The sequence below is a fragment of the Salvelinus sp. IW2-2015 genome, linkage group LG20 (assembly GCF_002910315.2).
Source record: "Salvelinus sp. IW2-2015 linkage group LG20, ASM291031v2, whole genome shotgun sequence".
NCBI lineage: Eukaryota > Metazoa > Chordata > Actinopteri > Salmoniformes > Salmonidae > Salvelinus > Salvelinus sp. IW2-2015.
The window spans coordinates 25,958,846-25,979,655 of record NC_036860.1 but is presented as its reverse complement, the minus strand read 5'-3'; the positions used below and the strand labels follow the sequence as shown (position 1 = coordinate 25,979,655).

Here is a 20,810-nt window from a genome sequence, read left to right as displayed (position 1 = left end):
AATTTGAAGGGATGTCCACATACTTAGATATATATGGATGATTTTCAAAGCCAGGCACATTTAACAGTTAGGCTATTGATTATAGACCTAATTAAGTTGGGGTTTCCTCTCTCCTCTCTTTTCTTAGACAATTAAGGCAAGGGCTGTTTTCTCATCTCTTCATTCTGCTGCTACCTCAGACAACATCAGTTAAATCCACGGACTAAACCTTCTTATTTCATCTTTGGATAGGAAAACGAAGGGGACAAAATATTCTGACACAGAGACTCACAGAATCAAAGGTTTGATGTATGAGAGCGTGTGAGTGGCCAGAGAGAGGCGTTAGGCTGGGCTGTGTAGACTGGGACTTGTATGTGGCTGGGCTGTGTAGGTCTGGATGTGTATGGCCTGTATGCTGTCTGTTTAGGTCTGGACTGTGTATGGCTGGGCTGTGTATGGCTGGGCTGTGTAGGTCTGGACTGTGATGGCTGGGCTGTGTATGGCTGGGCTGTGTAGGTCTGGACTGTGTATGGCTGGGCTGTGTATTGGCTGGGGCTGTGTATGGCTGGGCTGTGTATGGCTGGGCTGTTGTATGGCTGGGCTGTGTAGGTCTGGACAGTGTAGGGCTGGACTGTGGTATGGATGGGCTGTGTAGGTCTGGACTGTGTAGGGCTGGACTGTGTCGGGCTGGAATGTGTAGGGATGGGCTGTGTTGGCTGGACTGTGTATGGATGGGCTGTGTAGGGCTGGACTGTGTATGGCTAGACTGTGTAGGGCTGAACTGTGTAGGGCTGAACTGTGTAGGGCTGGACTGTGTATGGCTGGGCTGTGTCAGGCTTTGGGCTGGGCTGTGCAGGGCTGTGCAGGACTGGACTGTGTAGGGCTGGGCTGTGCAGGGCTGGACTGTGTATGGCTGGGCTGTGTCGGGCTGGACTGTGTAGGGCTGGGCTGTGCAGGACTGGACTGTGTAGGTCTGGCTGTGCAGGGCTGTGCGGCTGGATATGCAGGGCTGTGCAGGCCTGGACTATGCAGGGCTGTGCAGGGCTGGACTGTGTAGGGCTGGCTGTGCTAGGGCTTGTGGGCTGGGCTGGTTGCAGGGCTGGATGTGGTAGGCTGGGCTGTGAGGGCTGTGTGGGCTGGACTGCGCAGGACATGACTGTGTAGGGCTGGGCTGTTGCAGGGCTGGACTGTGTAGGGGCAGGCTATGGGCAGGGCTGTGTTAGGGCTATACTGTGTATGGCTGGACTGTGAGGGCTGTGTGGGCTATACTGTGTAGGGCTGGACTGTGTATGGCTGGGCTGTGAGGCTGGACTGTGTAGGCCCGGGCTTGTGCAGGGCTGTGTAGGGCTGGGCTGTGTATGACTGGGCTTTTTGGGCTGGACTGTGTAGGGCAGGGCTGTGTAGGGCTGGTTCTGTTGCAGGGCTGTGTAGGGCTGGACTGTGTAATGGCTGGGTTGTGCAAGGGCTTGTCAGGGCTGGACTGTGTATGGCTGGGCCGTGTAGGCTGGACTGTGTAGGGCTGGACTGTGTATGGCTGGACTGTGTAGGGCTGGGCTGTGTAGGGCTGGGCTGTGTAGGGCTGGACTCCTTAGGGCTGGACTGTGCAGGTCTGGACTGTGTAGGGCTGGGCTGTGTAGGTCTGGACTGTGTAGTGCTGGACTTTGTAGGTCTGGGCTGTGTAGGTCTGGACTGTGTAGTGCTGGACTGTGTAGGGCTGGGCTGTGTTAGGTCTGGACTGTGTAGGGCTGGGCTGTGTAGGTCTGGACTGTGTAGTGCTGGACTGTGTAGGGCTGGGCTGTATAGGTCTGGACTGTGTAGTGCTGGACTATGTAGTGCTGGTACTGTGTAGGGCTGGCTGTGTAGGGCTGGACTGTGTAGGGCTGGGCTGTGTAGGTCTGGACTGTGTAGTGCTGGACTGTGTAGTGCTGGACTCCTTAGGGGTGGACTGTGTAGGGCTGGGCTGTGTAGGTCTGGACTGTGTGTAGTACTGGACTGTGTAGTGCTGGACTTTATGGCTGGACTGGTGTGGGCTGGACTGTGTAGGGCTGGGCTGTGTAGGCTGGACTCCTTAGGCTGGACTATGCAGGGCTGGACTCTCCAGGGGCTGTAATTTTCAGGGCTGGACTGTGCAGGGCTGGACTGTGCAAGGCTGGGCTCTGTATAGGCCTGTAGGATAGTTAGTTAGGGAGTGTCTGACAAGGAAGTTTTGCTGTGGCCCTGCCTCAACTGATTAAGGCATCGAGGCGTTCATTGTTGGCGCTGTTCCTTGAATGCTGCCTGCCGTGGATGGCTGTGAAATGGTTAAGGTGCTGCGAAGGTGCCTCTGACTGTTTGAAGTCGTTTGCGGTGAGGTGTACCAGGTGCATACGCGGTTACCTGCTTCTCAATGTTTACTGCTAACTCCCTTCCGCTAGCGCTCTGTTTTGTCTCTCTCTCTCTCTCCTTCTATAAATCAGATAAGGTAATGAGAGAGAGGAGAAAGAGGCTTGTTTRACCCGGTCCCTATCCTACCCCTCTCACTGTCTATGTTGCGTGTTTCCCCGCATACATGAATATACGTTCACGCACACACACGCACACACGAACACAAAGAGGAGGCAAGTTGCCTAACCACAGTACACATCACCATCAATGTATTCACACAAGCTCTTCGACTTGGCCTTGATATACAGGATGCATGTCAGAAACCCAACCACCACAATGCCTATGCACACACTCATGCACACATGCACGCCCACACACACACACACGCACACACACCCACCCAAATGAACGCACGCACGCGCACGCGCACGCGCACACGCACACACACACACACACACACATGCACACACACCTACATGCTATGAAACCTGCACATTAACTAGGTCTGACAGCCTAACAGTGAACCAAAACGTTTCTTAACTCAGACTGCAACAAGCGGAGGTGTGACAGAGGTGGGTGGGAGGGACTTCAAACAGGCGTCATCACTTCTGAGGCAGAAGGGGTCTCCCTCTGTATCCACAGCACACAGCCTGCATCCCAATTGGCACCCTATTCCCTACACAGMGCGCCKCTTTTGACCAGAGCTATTCCCTACACAGTGCGCCACTTTTGKCCAAAAGCAGCGCACTGTGTCGGGAATAGGGTGCCAATTGGGATGCATCCCTTCTGTATCCACTACACACAGTTGTTCCCTTCAAACCTCCCTTTAAGCTCAGGCACTAAAAGCCCAGCTCCGCGGCACAGAGCGCTGCCGTTCCAGCTGAAATGGTAGGAGCGTTACATTAATAACTTTCATGTCCACCATTAAAAAATCTCGATGCTATTTTTTGAAGCAAGATTTTCTTTTTTTCCCCCCTTCTACCCGCCACAGCTTGTTTGATATCTACAAAGACCTCGCTCTCTATCCCAAAAGCAAAGCCCTATTTTAAGACGTGAAATGGTTTCCAGTTGGCTCCAGACGATCATAGGGGGGAAAACCACAGAGAAAACCACATTCCATAACATTTGAAAGGCAGCGAGTAGCTCGGCGGAACTGGGATGCCTCTTGTTTAACTTGTGGAGTTCTGAGGAGCAACAGAGGCTCGGGCTCTGAGCTGAAATGGCTCTTACATCGTCACTCACGACGCTGGGGTACAGCATCGGTAATTACCACCACACCCACCTACTCACTCACTCGTGTTATTATTTTGTCTATTATTTCAATTTTCCTCTCTCTGCGGGGCCCCGTAATTAAGCATTTCACTGTTAGTCTACTATGTGGGTCTTTCTATTTACTAGGGCAACAGTGAAGATTTCCTACACTGGACAACTTGTTACAGCTGTTGATAAGTCATTGATAACAATCTGCCATTTTTGTTTATGTCATTACATTATGATATAAGCTATAGCTATATTCAATAGAACTCGCATGTTGATTTGAAACCTATGTTTGAACCCTTTATCATGGTTGGTGTAGAGATCAGCCCTGAATCACTGTGGGGCGGACCAGACCTATTTATTGGATGCCCACGACAGCTCCCAGAATGCTCTGACTTCTGCGGAGGCCGCATCGCAGTAAATGCTGTACGGGCCAATGCAGATGTCGGATTGACCATGCAGCACCTTTTATGAGGACATCTGTTGGCTTCAACTTGGCTTTCCATACAAATCATTCCGTTAAAAAAGGAACCCGTTTTTTTTGGGGGGGGGGGACACTTTCTCATTATAAAAACAGCGATGGTGAGATTCAAATGGTGAGATGAATGCTGACGCTATTCACTGCTTTATTATGTGACCCTGTGTCGGCCACATAGGCAGATAAATCTCCACGCATCCAAACTATTTAGTCAGGCAATGTCCACATTATTCTCACATATTTTACAATGTAATTTGAATAGCAATGTATTGGCAAAGGCCCCAAAACATATTTTTTTCTTCAAGTGCTAATGTCCTACTTTTTTTTGTTGACACTTTTTGCATGCATTTTGGGAGGAGGGGGGATTCTATATAAGGCCCTATATGTACAATTATATAAATGATACAATTGTATAACATTGACATCCTTGAAAATGACAATGAAGTGCTTGAAAAAGTCCCTGAAAGTCCTTGAATTTGACTTGCCAATGTGTTTACGAACCATGCTTGCTTAAAGGATGCATAGTCCTCGGCCTATGCTGTTGTGTAGGTGGAGTTACGGGCCAATTTGCATATATTCACATCATTTATGGGGCCATGTGTGCTTTCCCATCTAAGAAAAATAAAAGAGTAGAAATGAACTTGGTTACGTAATTTATCTCTTTATTTCTCTCTCTCTGTTTCTCTTTCTTTCTCTTTCACACACCTGCTTTTTTTTTTACGGCTATGTGTGTGTTGTTTGGGAGCCCTCCCTGCCTGTAGTAGGCAGTGTGTCATTATCTCAGGGCCTCTTTCTCAGGGATGAGTACACGCACGAGGAATCGGCTCTGACAAATCATATCAGCTTACTTTTCAGGGAATGTCTGAGACTGAGACCTACGGGAATGATACAGCTTCAAACAAACCACCGTCTAACAATCCAGCCAGTCACTAATTTCATTGTCTTCTTTCCCGAACTAAACATTGTTTCAGAAACATTGTGATGACAAAAAAAAAACGGTTTGAAATGAACATGGTAATGGATATCAGATCGTCAGAGAAGAAAATGTTAGGGYGCATTGCGCTTAATGTTGAACAAAGACTGGCTGAGTTCCCCTTTGGAGTCAATGATGGAAAAATAAACAAACAAATGAATTCCATCCATGAAGAACAACAGGACTCCATGTTGTGATTGGAGTTGGAAAACGGGCTAAATGTTCTGCCTGTCTGTCTGCACGGGGGTGGAATCTTTTACTCTTTCTCTCTCTTTGGGATTTTGTTCCATAAGATTTACAGGGCAGTCACATGCTCTTCCAAACACGAAAACGTTTATAATTCAATGAAAATGAATCTAAAATACCTTTCAAATAAAGTTATTTTAATGTTGGTAAGTATGGGGCCGACTGTCCCCAGCCTGCTCTCGACCAGAACCCACACATAGCCAAGCACAAACATATGGCCTTATGGCTTTAGTACAATGGCGCCAGAGGAGATGGCTGCCGTTTTATGGTCTCCCAACCAATTGTGCTATGTGTGTGTTTTTTCGCATTATTTGTAGCTTATTTTGTATATAATGTTTCTGCCACCGTCTCTTATGACGGAAAAGAGCTTCTAGATATCAGGACAGTGATTACTCACCTCGTACTGGAATAAGATTTTTTTTCTATAATGAGTCGAACACGAWGGATTTACTTCAGACACCCGACAAGGCCCACATCCCCGTGATTCGCATGAGAAAGAGACGGAGATATCGAGGAGCCTTGTAAGGATCCGATGGCGAGTGGGTAATCTGCCTCTTCCATCAGTACTATTAGCCAACGTACAATCATTGGATAATAAAATAGACAAACTACGACCACGAATATCCTWCATTAAAAACTGTAATATCTTATGTTTCACCGAGTCGTGGCTGAACGACAACATGAATAACATACAGCTGGCGGGTTTTACGCTGCATCGGCAAGATAGAACAGCCGCCTCCGGTAAGAAAAGGGGTGGCGGTCTGTATATATTTGTAAACAACAGCTGGTGCACGAAATCTAATAGGAAGGAAGTCTAGAGGTTTTGCTCACCTGAGGTAGAGTATCTCATGATAAGATGTAGACCGCACTATTTATTAAGAGAGTTTTCATCTATATTCTTCGTAGCTGTCTATTTACCACTGCACTCAATGAGCTGTATACYGCCATAAGCAAACAGGAAAACGCTCATCCAGAGGCGGTGCTCCTAGTGGCCGGGGACTTTAAAGCAGGGAAACATAAATCCGTTTTACCTCATTTCTACCAGCATGTTAAATGTGCAACCAGAGGAAAAAAAACTCTAGACCACCTTTACTTCACACACAGCGACATGTACAAAGCTCTCCCTCGCCCTCCATTTGGCAAATCTGACCATAATTATATGCTTCTGATTCCTGTTTACAAGCAAAAACTAAAGCAGGAGGCACCAGTGACTCGGTCAATAAAGAAATGGTCAGATGAAGCAGATGTTAAACTACAGGACTGTTTTGCGAGCACAGACTGGAATATGTTCCGGGATTCTTCTGATGGCATTGAAGAGTACACCACATCTGTCATTGGCTTCATCAATAAGTGCATTGATGACGTCGTCCCCACAGTGACTGTACGTACATACCCCAACCAGAAGCCATGGATTACAGGCAACATCCACACTGAGCTAAGAGGTAGAGCTTCCGCTTTCAAGTAGCGGAACTCTAACCCGGAAGCTTATAAGAAATCGCGCTATGCCCTCCGACAAACCATCAAACAGGCAAAGCGTCAAAACAGGACTAAGATTGAATCGTACTACACCAGCTCCGACGCTCGTCGGATGTGGCAGGGCTTGTAAACTATTACAGACTACAAAGGGAAGCACAGCCGTGAGCTGCCCAGTGACACGAGCCTACCAGACGAGCTAAATTACTTCTATGCTCGGTTCGAGGCAAGAAACACTGAAGCATGCATGAGAGCATCAGCTGTTCCAGACGACTGTGTGATCACACTCTCCGCAGCCGATGTGAGTAACACCGGCTCCGACGCTCGTCGGATGTGGCAGGGCTTGTAAACTATTACAGACTACAAAGGGAAGCACAGCCGTGAGCTGCCCAGTGACACGAGCCTACCAGACGAGCTAAATTACTTCTATGCTCGGTTCGAGGCAAGAAACACTGAAGCATGCATGAGAGCAAGCGGTACCTGAGCGCCAAGTCTAGGTCCAAAAGGCTTCTTATTAACAGCTTCTAGCCCCAAGCCATAAGACTCCTGAACAGCTAATCAAATGGCTACCCAGACTATTTGCATTGTCCCCTCTTTTACGCTGCTGCTACTCTGTTTATTATCTACGCATAGTCACTTTAACTCTACCTACATGTACATATTACCTCAATTACCTCGAGTAACCGGTGCCCCCGCACATTGACTCTGTACCAGTAGCCCCTGTATATAGCCTCGCTACTGTTATTTTACTGTTGCTCTTTAATTATTTGTTATGTTGATTTAAAAAAWWMTACTTATCTATTTTTTTATTAATACTTATTTTTCTTAAAACTGCATTGTTGGTTAAGGGCTTGTAAGTAAGCATTTCACTGTAAGGGCTACACCTGTTGTATTCAGCGCATGTGACAAATAAAACGTGATTAGATTTGATCTGATTAGATGCTACTGATACATATTCTAACATGCCTACTCTTTCTTGGATGGCTAGGCTGAACCCAAGAAATCCACCAGCCTTGCATGTCACCACAGATTTCACTTCCCACCTCCCCTTCAACACAATACAGTTCAACATGTAACTTTGAAAGTAGACCATTCCATTTCTCAACTTCCAATGCCAGTGCAGCTACTCAGCGCAGCTCTGGGACAAGGAGTGTGTCCCAAACGCCCACCCTATTCCCTATATAGCCTGGTGGAAAGTAGAAGCTATATAAGGGAATAGGGTGCTATTTGGGATGCAGCAAAGGCCTTGGGCTGAACCGCTCTCTGCTGGGGTCAAGCCACGGCCCACCAGCACTGCCCAGCTCCCCCTCCCCCACCCATCCACCAGGCCGGGCCCCGCACCCTGAGTGAGCCAGTGCCCAGCCCCAGACCCGGTGGAGCCACCCCAGCCGCATGTGGCAGGCACACATGGGTGCGATCACAGTGGCCTAATCCTGCCCCATCTGATACCCATCTACCAGCAGCTCCACCCACAGCCTCACCCACCCACCGCCACCACCGCTCAGCTCTGGTCTGGTTCTCTCCTGCTGCTGCTGCTGCTGTGTGGTTCTGCCGCTCTGCTCCGCCACGGCTGGGCCTGTCCCAGCAGGGGACGCACGTCACATGACCACAGCAGAAGTGGGCAGAACAACCTGTGACAGAGGGCTGAGTTCCTGTGTGGCCTCTTGAAAGGCACCAAAACAGCTTGTAATAATTGACAGTGATTTATAATCATGTGACAGAATTAATTTATGTAATATATGCATTTCTAGTCATTTGTTATAACTATAACCATTTAGAATGAGATAGGCCCTACACCCAAACATATAATTGTAATACTGTGAATGACGTCCATGACACACAATTTTATAACACGCCTCATCCACATTGGGTAGAAGCAAGCAACACAGTATTACGTGTGTGTCCAACACAGCTCAACCCACTAAGACTTTCCTCCCGACCTATTCAGACGAAACATCGAGCAGCATTCAGTTACATGCTTGTGATGCTATGGCCTTCTGGGAAATGACAGTGATTAAGGCAACAGTAATAACGGACACAGTTTTCATGTGATGGGGGAAAATTCCACCCGAGCAGGCCTGCACAAACAAAGCACATCAAGACAAAAGTTCTACCCTTCTCTGAGCACACATGGTAGTTTGGATGCAAGACAGAAGACTCACAAGCGCAAACAGGTCGTAAAGTTCCTTACAGAGCCAGATAAAAGAGAGAGCACATGGCAAACTGTCATCTAGGGCCATGCACACACCATTCAGCCACCCATCTATAAAAGGCCTGTCAACAAGAGAGAAGAGGACCGGCCACCCCTCAGAGCCTGGTTCTTCTCGAGGTTTCTTCCTAGGTTTCTGCTTTTCCTGGGAGTTTTTCCTAGCCACTGTGCTTTTACATCTGCATTGCTTGATCTTTGGGGTTTTAGGCTGGGTTTCTATACTGCTGATGTAAAAAGGGCTTTATAAATAAATGTGATTGATTGAGAGAAGACAACAAACCCCACAATAACAACTCTCTCTCTCTCGCTCTCTCTCAAACAGGCTTTGTGAACAGACACACCCCATCACCCAACACACTGGTATTTCATAGTTGGAAAAACAGAAGACTGATTTCCTATCCTAACCCAGGCCCAGATGCTGTAGATGAGATGACATCACAGTGGACGGGCCAAGAACAACGGCTTCATTCACAACGGAGGCCTCAGTCACTCGTGTTCTACTAGCTAGCGCCCAGGAAAACAACGGTGACCTGCCTGAACTTCACACCACCGAAGGGGTGACCTCCTCCACCCCTCCCTCCAGAGCCTAGCTTCCCACCATCACCCCCCACCCAGGCACCACCCTCCTCCATCTCCCCCTGGCCCTCCACCAGTGGTGGGTCACGCTGCTGAGTTCTCACCCCAGCCTGACAAATACCAATTGGCCAGGGACACAGACACAACAGGGTGAGAATGAGACAGCTGTGGCCCAGGAAGGCAGGCCATTAAAACTGAGTCAATCAGCCAAGTGGCCCAGGAGACTGCCACTCACTCTACCCAGGTTACAGTGTCCCCAGCCTGGACACTGTAGCTTAATGGAGTCCCAGACCCGAACCGTCTCCTCCCTATCTAGCTATCTACCTTAATTGTTTATCTCCAGTCCCCTATAGCACAGAGCTCGGGCCAACTCAAAGGTGCCCGCATGTTTTGTTCAGCCACCTTCATCTTCTTTCCTCTTGCTTTTCCTCCCCTGGCAATCCCTCTTTTTCAGAAACATCATCCCGAAACATCAAAGTGATACCACCCTCTGACATCAAGAATCAAAAGTTATGGTTATATAAGCCGGGGGATTTTTCTCTCTCTCTCTCTCTCTCTCTCTCTCTCTCTCTCTCTCTCTCTCTCTCTTTTGATGAAAAAGTACAGGCTGTGTGTATATACTTAAAATATGATTCATCTGGAGAAGGTGATGCTGTATGAAAGTGCCATGTAACGGCACTATGAAGTACAGTAACAAGAAATGATACAAAACCTGCTTCCCATATGTCACATGACCATTAACCTACGAGCTACCTATCCGACACTCTTGTCATTTGTTTTCAGTTAGGTCAACAGGAAGCAATATGAACCTGTCTACGACTACAGTGTCCTAGTAACACGGGGTACCTCAGCCCCGGATTGGAATTTGGAAAAGTCAACGATTCGATAATTACACATCAAAGGTGTACAAAGCAGGTTACCGCATGTTCCTGAGGCCTATATTTAGTCCTGCTTGCAAGGTGGAGACTAGGAAGGAAGCCGTTCTATTTAAACACCCCTGTGCTGTGCCTGCCTGTGTGATAATCATCTTCCTGTAGTTTATTAACTGCAGTCTGAGAAGCTGAGCATCTGGGCTGTCAACAACAGCAATTGAGCCGCCGTTTGGTTTGCTCCCGTCAGCCAGTGAGTCACCTGGGTGCAACATCCCTTCACCCCCCCCACCTGTAAAGACCTCGCAGACAAATACAAACAGGGACCCAAAGAAGGACCAAGCAGCGAGCGGGCTCATGGCGGAAGCCTCTAGTAGACTAAAGAGGAGGGTTTATTAGAGACGCTCACTTCCAACTGAGACTCTCTCAGATTCATGAGTAGCACTCTTGTAAAAAATGTTAGTCATTGAAACTGTGATTTTGAGTCAAAGACTATAAAAGAGAAACCTCTGCAGCAGATGCTGGAACATCCACCTTTCAGGAGAGCTCTTTAATGGACTCAAAATTGGGGTGGGGAGGAACAAGGAAATAAGTYCATGAATAATTACAGCTATAAACGCCTCAGGGGATTCGACAGGTTTCTTATATTTTCTAAATGTTTCCGCCTCTTAAAATAGGCTTGTACATATTATCTCTTGAGGCTTCTTTATAGCCAACCACTTCAAAGAGCTGAGGATGAGGGCCCCTTATCATCATTTGTATTTAAATCTGCAGCCTCTCTGTCATTTCCTGCTGTCCTAAACATTCTCTGACTGACACGGCTTTCTCTGAATGTTCTATTGCGGTCCATACATCTATTAGGACCGCACTGTCGGTTAAGGGCTTGTAAGTAAGCATTTCACGGTAAGGTCTACACTTGCTGTATTCGGCGCATGTGACAAATAAAGTTTGATTTGATTTGATTTGATTCGGCTACTCTGCCACACCGCCACCATCATCCTTGTTCATTTCAATAATCTCATGCTTATAATGTTCAATTACATAATAAGGAGTCGTTTTGGGGCAGTCACAAATTTCCAAGTAGTTTGTCCGCACGCACGCACGCACGCGCACACACGCGCACGCACACACAAGCGGGCCGGGAAAAGCTGCTTTTCTTTAGAGGAGCATAATCCAGCACCACTGTTTCTTATCGTTGTCAGTCAGAGGCACAGAGCCCCAGCCCATGGGCTTGTATGCAGGGATTACAGGGCCTAAGTCAGTGTTCTGCTATTGTTTACCTAGGGACTAGGGGCTAGTTGAACAAGCCAGTGTAAACAGCACTTCACAATGCCAGACAAGGATGTGTGATCTGGGGACGTGCGATCCTGGGCTTTGCTTGTAATGAATCCCTTGATCTGGGGAAGGACTAACACTTAAGGCACAGAGAGTTCAGCACAGAAGCAATGCAGAGGCACACCCACAGACAGAAAGAGGGAGAGATACGGAGAGGGAGGGCTGAACTGGTAAAGTCTTCTTTTTTTAAAGATTGTATCCTGTTTCCTGTATGACGATACTCAAAAAGTTGACTGACGGAATTTAAGCGGAGCACCAAAAAGCTCAGTTAAGAGTGTTCGTGAAAATTCACTATCAAATATTTGAAACAACGAGCTGGCCTTTTAATAATGTTCACTTGCTCAAGAGTCAWTACAATGAAGAAACAATGTGAACACGTCCGCGCTGAACTGTTCGTTACGTTCTAATTGAACAGGGTAAGTGGGATATGACTTACAGCCGCCCCAGTCTGTCCGCTAGACATGTTAGCGCCTGTGATCCACACGGTGAACCACATCTTCCACATCACAGGCTCTCTGGGCTCTGATGATTGTCCTGACATTCTAGCCCTCCATGAGCACAGCCCACCGCAAACATCCTCCACCCGGGGCCTCACCACCCGCTGGGATGCAAGGCCATCAGAGAGAAGAGGGAGAGAAAGAGAGGAGATAGAGAGGAAGAGGAGGGGAGATAGAGAGGAGAGTGACACCTGGGAGGAAAGAGGAAAGAGGATGGAGAGCAGAAGGAGAAGTGCGGGAATGAAGGAGAGGGGAGAGAAAACAAGTGTATTTATGGAAGCGAGACAGAAGGTAAGGAAGAGAAGGAGATGGGTGATCGCAAAGGAGATTAGAAGAGAGAGAGGATGGGCGGAGAGAGACGGGTGGGGAGATGAGGAGGAGTGCATTATGGCGAGGATACCATGAAGAGGGAGAGAGAGAGGAGAGAAATACACAGATCGGGAGGAGTGTATTCTGGTGGCTCTCATTGAGAACCCTTCATCCGCAGGGGTTTGGCTCCTTCAAACGACCCTCTTCTACTGATCCCCTCAAATGAAACAATGTCTTCTGGTAATCCACAGCATTACATACACCCTAACCCGTCTCGCGTCACAGCTACACACTCAGGAGGAGGCTTTGTTCACAGAAAAGCTAGGGAAATCTGGTAAAGCATCTGGGGTCGTCTCAAATCGCCTTCTTTTGACACTGTATCTGGAAGYACAACTGATATCTACATTAATATTACAGCCAGAATATAATTCCCTGGCATGTCCCATGAAACGACGCTGTAATAATTGTATTAGGACCCGTTCGGGCTTAGAAGGAACACGCTTTCCAGCCTCATGTGTTTTCTTTTTAGACATTGTAAAATGATTTCTGTAAAGAGAATAGATTTTTGTGAAATTCTTTTGAAGAGTTAATAACATTAATTCTAAAACAATAAGGGGTGAGATTCAACTGTCTGCAGGAAGAATCAGCTAATTAGACCACCTGTTTAGTGAGGCCTTTCAACTAATTGAAGAAATGTACATATTTTMTAACAAAATGGTTTCAAATTCTCCTTTCAATAGTCGAATACTAGTCTTATATATTTTAACAAAATGAATTGTTACCCTGTGGATAGTCTAGAGTTTTTACAAGGACATTTGACATGCCTAAATAAAAGTTCAACATACAAAAATAAATGGAAAAAAAAGAGACTATTTCTTTCATAGTTTCCRGGGAGGTAAATTCACAAATTGCTACCAAAACAAATAACAAAGATAGGCATCAACCAAGTCAAAACCGACAAATGAACCCAGCTAAAACAAAGAGGTGATAGAGCGCCTGAGCTGAGATAGAAGCAGAGTGCCTGCCTCTGGGTGAGGCGAGGTGAAGACAGGCATCACCTTGTTCAACGTAAACATCAGAACTGGTACACCAAACAGGAGGGAATCCACAGCCCTGTTTCCRCTCGCGCCCCACTGCCATGTCCTATGCTATAATCACCATCTACACCATCCTCCCTTCCTTTTGAAGTGGCAGGTAGATAGATCTGCAGCTACAGTACTGCTATTGCTGCCGGGTAATTACAAGGGAAGCAACAAGTGAGCATTGTGTGGAGCCGTGGAGACACATACACACACAAGGAAGAAAGTGCTCTTTATCCCCAAAACAATCTTTAGAACCTATGTACTTTGCACTGCGGGGCATTTAAGGATAAAACGGGGGAATTAATTTATAAGAAGAAAGAGGTAGCGACACATTCGTTTCTGGGCATAACACTGAAAATAATTCAGAGTTTTGTGTTTACTTTGTAATGCCAACTTTATTAACGTCTCAATAAAATGTGTTAATTATTTTATAAATGACCTGATGCATTTGGAGGCATATAAAGCCACTACGTAGGGCCTAACAAATGGATGACTGTTTTTTGGTCTGTACACAATTAGGTGTCTCACACACACACAGACACAAACACACACTCGATACTTTTTGGTAATTTGAGTGGCGACATGACTAGGCTTCATATCCGACGCCGTTTAAACCTGAGCTTCTGATTGTGCTAGCGTTTCTTTCAGAACCCTTGGAGTGTTGATGACAGAAACGTTATGACTCGAAAAGAAGACCGAAAAGTAGGCTTTTTTAAAACGCCATGCCTAATATGAGCGTTTTCCCCCCCCTGTTTTCGCAGATTTAACAGAATGTGCTTCACCTAGTCAAAGATGCATAGTTCCCTTTAATGTTATAAGATACCAATACACAGAAGACATACAAAAGTGTGAGCAAAATAAGCTTTGTTTTTTGATGTGCTACTGATTGAGTCCATACTCAAACTTGTATGAGGGTGCGGATGTATATTTCATATCAGAGTAATACCATGGCAATACAGACATCAAAATCTACCGGAGTACACGTGGCTTTGAATCATTTCCCCCAGACTTTCTAATTTCCTTACAGTTCGTTGTCCTTGCATTTGACTTTCAGATATAGACTTTCAACTGATCGTGCACCTGTTATCGCAAATGGATTCCTTCTGAGACCTAGAATAACAATCCATAATAATGCAACAGAGTGATTAACTCTACATTGTGATGTGGAAGGTAACGTGATGTGGACTTACAGATGGTGACACTGATCCGTTGGGGATGTATGGGTCAGGCAGCATGAGAAACGGGTACCCCGGATACGCTGTTTTATACATTCCTCCATCTTGATGTTTGGAAACTGTGGAGTGAGACGAAAAAATGTGAGATAACATGTTTTCTCATGTTCACTTACCTTCCAAATGACTTTCTTTTCTTTTTTTTGGCCTACTGTAGTTAAAACTGGTATAATAAGCAAAAGTATTTTCAACAAATAATGACAGAGAGTTCTTTGACAGATTCTAGGTTACAGACTTGTTTTACTACTGTCACATATTTGTGTGACAAAGTGACAGCCCTAATCTTGCATCACAAAAACAGCCAAACCCCAATCCCTTGTTGTTGTTGTTGTTGTTGTTGTTGTTGTTTGTCACTCACCACAGTGGCCTAACCACTGGTCTCTCAAGTCTTGACTGTTGATGGTAACAAAATGTGTGATGCATCTTTACAGGCTGTCCAAAAAGAAGGTAATTGATCCACATGGATTTTTTCAACTCCCTTTTAGGTAATTACATGAGTGGACAAATCTTTGTGATTTATTATATTCAAACATTTCTACTGAACTAGAGCTCATGATATAAATAGCGTTTTAACTTACCTGCCCTGAAAAGTGAGGTTCAGTACAGCCAAAAATCAATTTGTGTTTTTGACAGAATTGGCCCCATATAGGGGCAAGAAATAAACCTAACGTAAAGCTTATGACTTCATTATGCTTATAATTATAATCCCAGGGAACGTATTTCACTCACTGCGATACAATTTGCCTACTTCAACTGCTGTCTGAGAATACGCGAGCTTGTTAACGTTAGTTCTTACCGCCGTCAAGATGCTCCCGGTGTTTCTCTTGATAACCTCTGTGTTCGTTTTGCTGTCCCCGTCTGACCGCCTGAAAGTGTCCAAAGCAATGACAGTAAACATAGATTAGTAACCTGAGAATAACTTTGAACAGGCCAGGCGACAAAAGTTTCATACCAAGACCCCTTAACAACCACTTTCAACCTTACCAACAGCGCATAAGAACTATCTCTCTTGTACCTACCGCTGCGTTCGGACTTTGATTCGTCTCGGATTCATTCACCAGAGACGATTTGAGGTCAGCTAAGTCCCTTTCTGTGAAAGCGTTTTCTTGAATTTTCTCATCTTGGTCGCCTTCATCCTTAAAGGATATCATTTCATCGTTCGCTCCAAGATCATCTCCTCCGCCGCTACTGAGCTGAGGCATGTTGCTTTGAAAATAAAAAATATTGTCCTAGCCTAATCAGCGGTGCGCTCCTTAGAAAAAAAAGAAACGAAACTTTCTATTAACCTAAACCTCCCAAGTTTGTTGCACTCAGATACGGCCAAAGTATAAAACTAAACAAAAGTTGCTCTGCTGTGGAGCGGCCCTGCACGTTGAATGTAATGCAGCCAGGCAGCAACAAATAGTGCATTTGAGCTCAAGACAAGGCGAGGACTCCCAACATCAAAGAGCGCCGACCGGTGATTGACAGATTCAATGACTTGTTGGGGGTTGTACAATTGTTTCCGCAGAGGGTACAGTTCTTAAAGAGACATCACCTAAGAACCTGCTGGGCATTAGCCCATTCATGACGTTTAACACCTCATCATGGATAGAGTTACTTGTTTTTAACAAAGGGGACACTTTGTAATCTTTCAGATTATTGTGCCATTGATAGATATTTCCCACAACGTTATCTAATGTGTAACATTGTTATAACATTGTTATATATTGTTATATATAAATACACACACACACACACACACACACACACACACACACACACCACACACACACACCACACACACACAACAACACACACACACACACACACACACACACACACACACACACACACACACACACACACACACACCACACACACACACACACAGAGATCGCGGGATGTAGAGTTAAACACGATTCCTTCGTATACAGTATGCATTTAGATACAAAACCTAAAACCATCTTATCCCGACATTGGTGAAGTTGTAGAAATATTTATTTGACATTTGTATTTAAGTAGTGAGAACACCAGAGACATGTAGGACGTCCCCCGTAAACCATCAGAAAAAGACTCATCAATATAAGAGACATGGCACGGCTCGCTAGTCTCTATAGCACTTGGATTTTGATTGATGGAAAAACACCATTTGGAAGGGAAAAGATGTAGACTAGGAGATGTAGACTAGCATTTTTGATGCTGATACAGTAGCATGGTCTTCTGAGTTTTAATTGAGAAATATTTATACGCTCCCATGCTGTGACTTAATATTTGGCTTAATCTGTTGCCTTGAATGAAAATGATGAACCACAACTGGGAAATAGAATTAAATACAAACAGAAAATGTGCCTAGTATTTGCATAAAGCTGCATATTTATACAATATCGGCCATGCATATGAATAAAAAGATTAAAATGAGCTGTTTAATGTATGCAAATCTAAATTATAAATGAGTTGTTTAAACTCCTTGTTTATTCGCTTTGATTAAATATACACAGCTGTGTTTCACTATGTGGCTTACTTCACAAGTTCTTGATTCTTTGGCACTTTTTGTGTGTGTGTGTGTGTGTGTTTCTACGTGCTCACATTGGTTTCAAATATCCTTGAGGTGGCGTATGCACTCGTTCCTTTGTTGGACTTGACTGTGTGTGAGTTTTGGATTTGATTAATATGATAGATCTATCTTTGTCGGACTCTAAATCGTTCCTTATCAGGGTTTGTGTGTGCATTACTCACTCACACACCAGCCTCTGTATCCCCATCTCTTATCTCCTCTATGGGAATTGGAAACATGACGTCAGATGTCAGTAAATTCTACTCTCTGCTCTGCCTTAGGGGCAGGAAACACCAAAAAAGGAAAGAAAACAGACAACAAAAATCACTGTCTGCCAACACTAGCACTTCATGTCGAGAGAAAAATATGTACAAATGGTAATATTACTTCGGGCAAAGGTTTATGGAAACTCAATGCAAATATTAATGGCACATAAATTAGTCACTTGAATGTTAGGGGTTAAATTTAGAGCAAGTTTCTAAGACCGAAATATGTCTGGGGTGGTGATGTTGTACACTTTACAAGCAACATAATTATGTGGCTTTACAATGATGTGGAATCCTGCAACGTGCATTTCTAAAGTTCCACATACGTCAAACGTGTTTGTTATATGTCATTTCTAGTGCGTTGTTGTCTATTGTGAACAACATTGACATATCAAGTGACATTTCATTTACATTTAGTCATTGAGCAGGGCAGACACGAGTCAAATGCATTAATCAAATACTTCAGGTGCGCTTGATTTAGCTTGACTGGTACTATTGAAGCAATGGAATAGTCCCAAACGTGCAAACTCCTCCTACCCTGCACACCAGTCAAAGGTCAAGTGAGCAGTCTTCTGTAAACTTAAGTCATGTTTTAAACCACTCATGTAATAATTTTGTCTAAGTCGCAATGAAGCTTTGAACATCAGCTGAAATGCATAGAGTCCATATTGAACAGAGAGGGAAATTAGATAGAGAAGAGGAATACCAAACAAAAATCCAAAGTTCTTCCATTTTCCCTTCTCAGATATCAGTAAGCTCAAACAATTTGGAATCATGGAATGATTTCAAGTGAAAACTTGGATTTGAGTAATCCCTTTTCCATTTCTTAATCATTTGCAAGGGAAACCATTCTCTCTTGCACATATTTTTATGGCACAAAGGATAAATTGCAGTTCCTACAAAAAAATTATATACTCTGCTTTCTAAATAAACTTCAGGCACATTAAAGCAGCAAACTAATTAAATCACATCCTTTCATTGAGGTTAGGCCACATCGAAGGAAACAGTTCTTAACTGTAGCCACTTGTGTGCGCTTTATTGGTTTCCCTCCAACCAAAAACATGTTCTCTCAAGCAACATTCAACGTGCAAAACTGAACCTTAGCAAATCTTTTCGACAGCCTACATTTTTATGTAGGTTTTCCCCCATGAAATATTCCACCCTTCAACACACGTATGAATGAAGTATGAAGCACCCTTGAATGTGAAACCCTGTAAATGACAATAATTCAATTGGATGAGTGAATTGTTCAAATCAAATCAAATCATATTTTATTTGTCACATACACATGGTTAGCAGATGTCAATGCGAGTGTAGCGAAATGCTTGTGCTTCTAGTTCCGACAATGCAGTAATAACCAACGAGTAATCTAACCTAACAATTCCACAACTACTACCTTATACACACAACTGTAAAGGGATAAAGAATATGTACATAAAGATATATGAATGAGTGATAGTACAGAACGGCATAGGCAAGATGCAGTAGATAGTATCGAGTACAGTATATACATATGAGATGAGTAATGTAGGGTATGTAAACATAAAAGTGCATAGTTTAAAGTGGCTAGTGATACATGTATTACATACATTGTTCATGTAAATTGTATGCATCCCAAATAGCACCATATTCCCTACTGTATGTGGTGCACTATATAGGGAATAGGGTGCCATTTGGGATCCATACATGGTTACTACATTGTCACTGTGACCTGGTCAGTTCTCTCTCCTTTTCTAAACTGGAGTTTGCTGAAAAATTGCCTTTCTGTCTATCTCCTCTAGAATGCAGGACAGTTTTTAGACGTTATACCTCGGACTTTTACACAAACGCTATTTGAATACATCTCCGAAGTCTACATTATTGATATAGTATGTCCCCTCTGAGTACGCTGTAAGGCCGAGCCAAACTGAAGATAATTAACACATAAAAGGAGCCATAAGGAATGTAACAGGGATTATGTAATGTGCTCAATAAAGTGATGTTACTTTAAATGCTGGACCAATCACTTCACTTCACAAAAAGGTTAAGAAGGCAGGTAAAATGCTATGTAAAAAGTAAGCTAAACTTCTGCCTCATTTTGAGTTAAGGGAGGACTTTTTTTGAGGAGAAGAAAGCAGCAAACCATTATTGGAGAGGTTCCATCTTGGCTCACGACTGCTTTGGCTCATGTGCTTCTAAAGATGTTACAGTTAAAAGAGCTGGACTGGCTCATTAAAAATGCTCTCTGATGGGAGCTACCATACCTCTACGTTCCAAATGGCATTCTATACCCTATATAGTGCACTACTTTTGACCAGGGCCCATAGGGCTTTGGTCAAAGGTAGTACGCCGTATAGGGAATAGGGTGTCACTTGGGACGCACCCCAACTGTCTCACATCACACAACGTTTGCTGAAGGAGCAGCCATTTGCTGTTGCAGAGTTAATGAGGGATAGGGAAGTTTATGGACGGGTGAATCTGCTATGGACCAGATGTAGGGATAGTAGTTGGATCACAATGATCTTTATTCATTTCTATGAGTGGGGTATTGTGATGACTGTTCTACCCTAGCCCTCCCCTACTCTACAGGGCTGTAGTGTTGGCTGTTACTGAGGAAAAGGCCTGGGTCCTGAGGTTACTGTGCTCTCCCTAGCAGAGCCTGATGAACCATTGCAGTGGAGGGAGAAACCTGTTGTAATCTGTGAGGCAGGAAACAAAGGGCCTCGTTAATGCAGAGTCTTGCAGGGGCCTTTGATGTGGAGCCAAGCCATTCACTCCTCGCTCCTTCCACACACACAGGCGTGTGTGCGTGCACACACACACACACACACACACACACACACACACACACACACACACACACACACTTGCTGGGTTTGTGTGTGTGTGTGTGTTATGTACATGTATATATCACCTTGGTGTTTGTGTGTTGTTGTGTGTGTGTTGTGTGTGTGTGTGTGTGTTGTTTATGTACAGTATATATCACCTTGTGGTGTGTGGGTGTGTGGTGTGTGTGGTGGTGTGTGTGTATTGTACAGTATATATCACCTTGTTGTTTGTGTGTGTGTGTGGTGTTTATTGACAGTATATTCACCTTGTGTTGTGTGTGTGTGTGTTTGCTGTGTCTTTATACAGTTAATCACCTTTCTG

General features: G+C 44.8%; 1 protein-coding gene across 1 annotated transcript in view; it reads right to left on the bottom strand.

The window, feature by feature from the left end:
• The window catches only part of tcf7 (transcription factor 7), a 66,456-nt gene extending 50,133 nt beyond the window's left edge, over nucleotides 1–16,323 (bottom strand). Inside the window, exons 1-3 of the mRNA XM_070449726.1 lie at nucleotides 15,899–16,323; nucleotides 15,676–15,745; nucleotides 14,838–14,941 (exon numbers count right to left, since the gene is read on the bottom strand). Of these exons, the coding sequence (XP_070305827.1) occupies nucleotides 14,838–14,941; nucleotides 15,676–15,745; nucleotides 15,899–16,081 (357 nt within the window). The 5' untranslated portion in view covers nucleotides 16,082–16,323. The remainder of the gene's footprint in view (nucleotides 1–14,837; nucleotides 14,942–15,675; nucleotides 15,746–15,898) is intronic.
• Nucleotides 16,324–20,810: the final 4,487 nt, after the last annotated feature.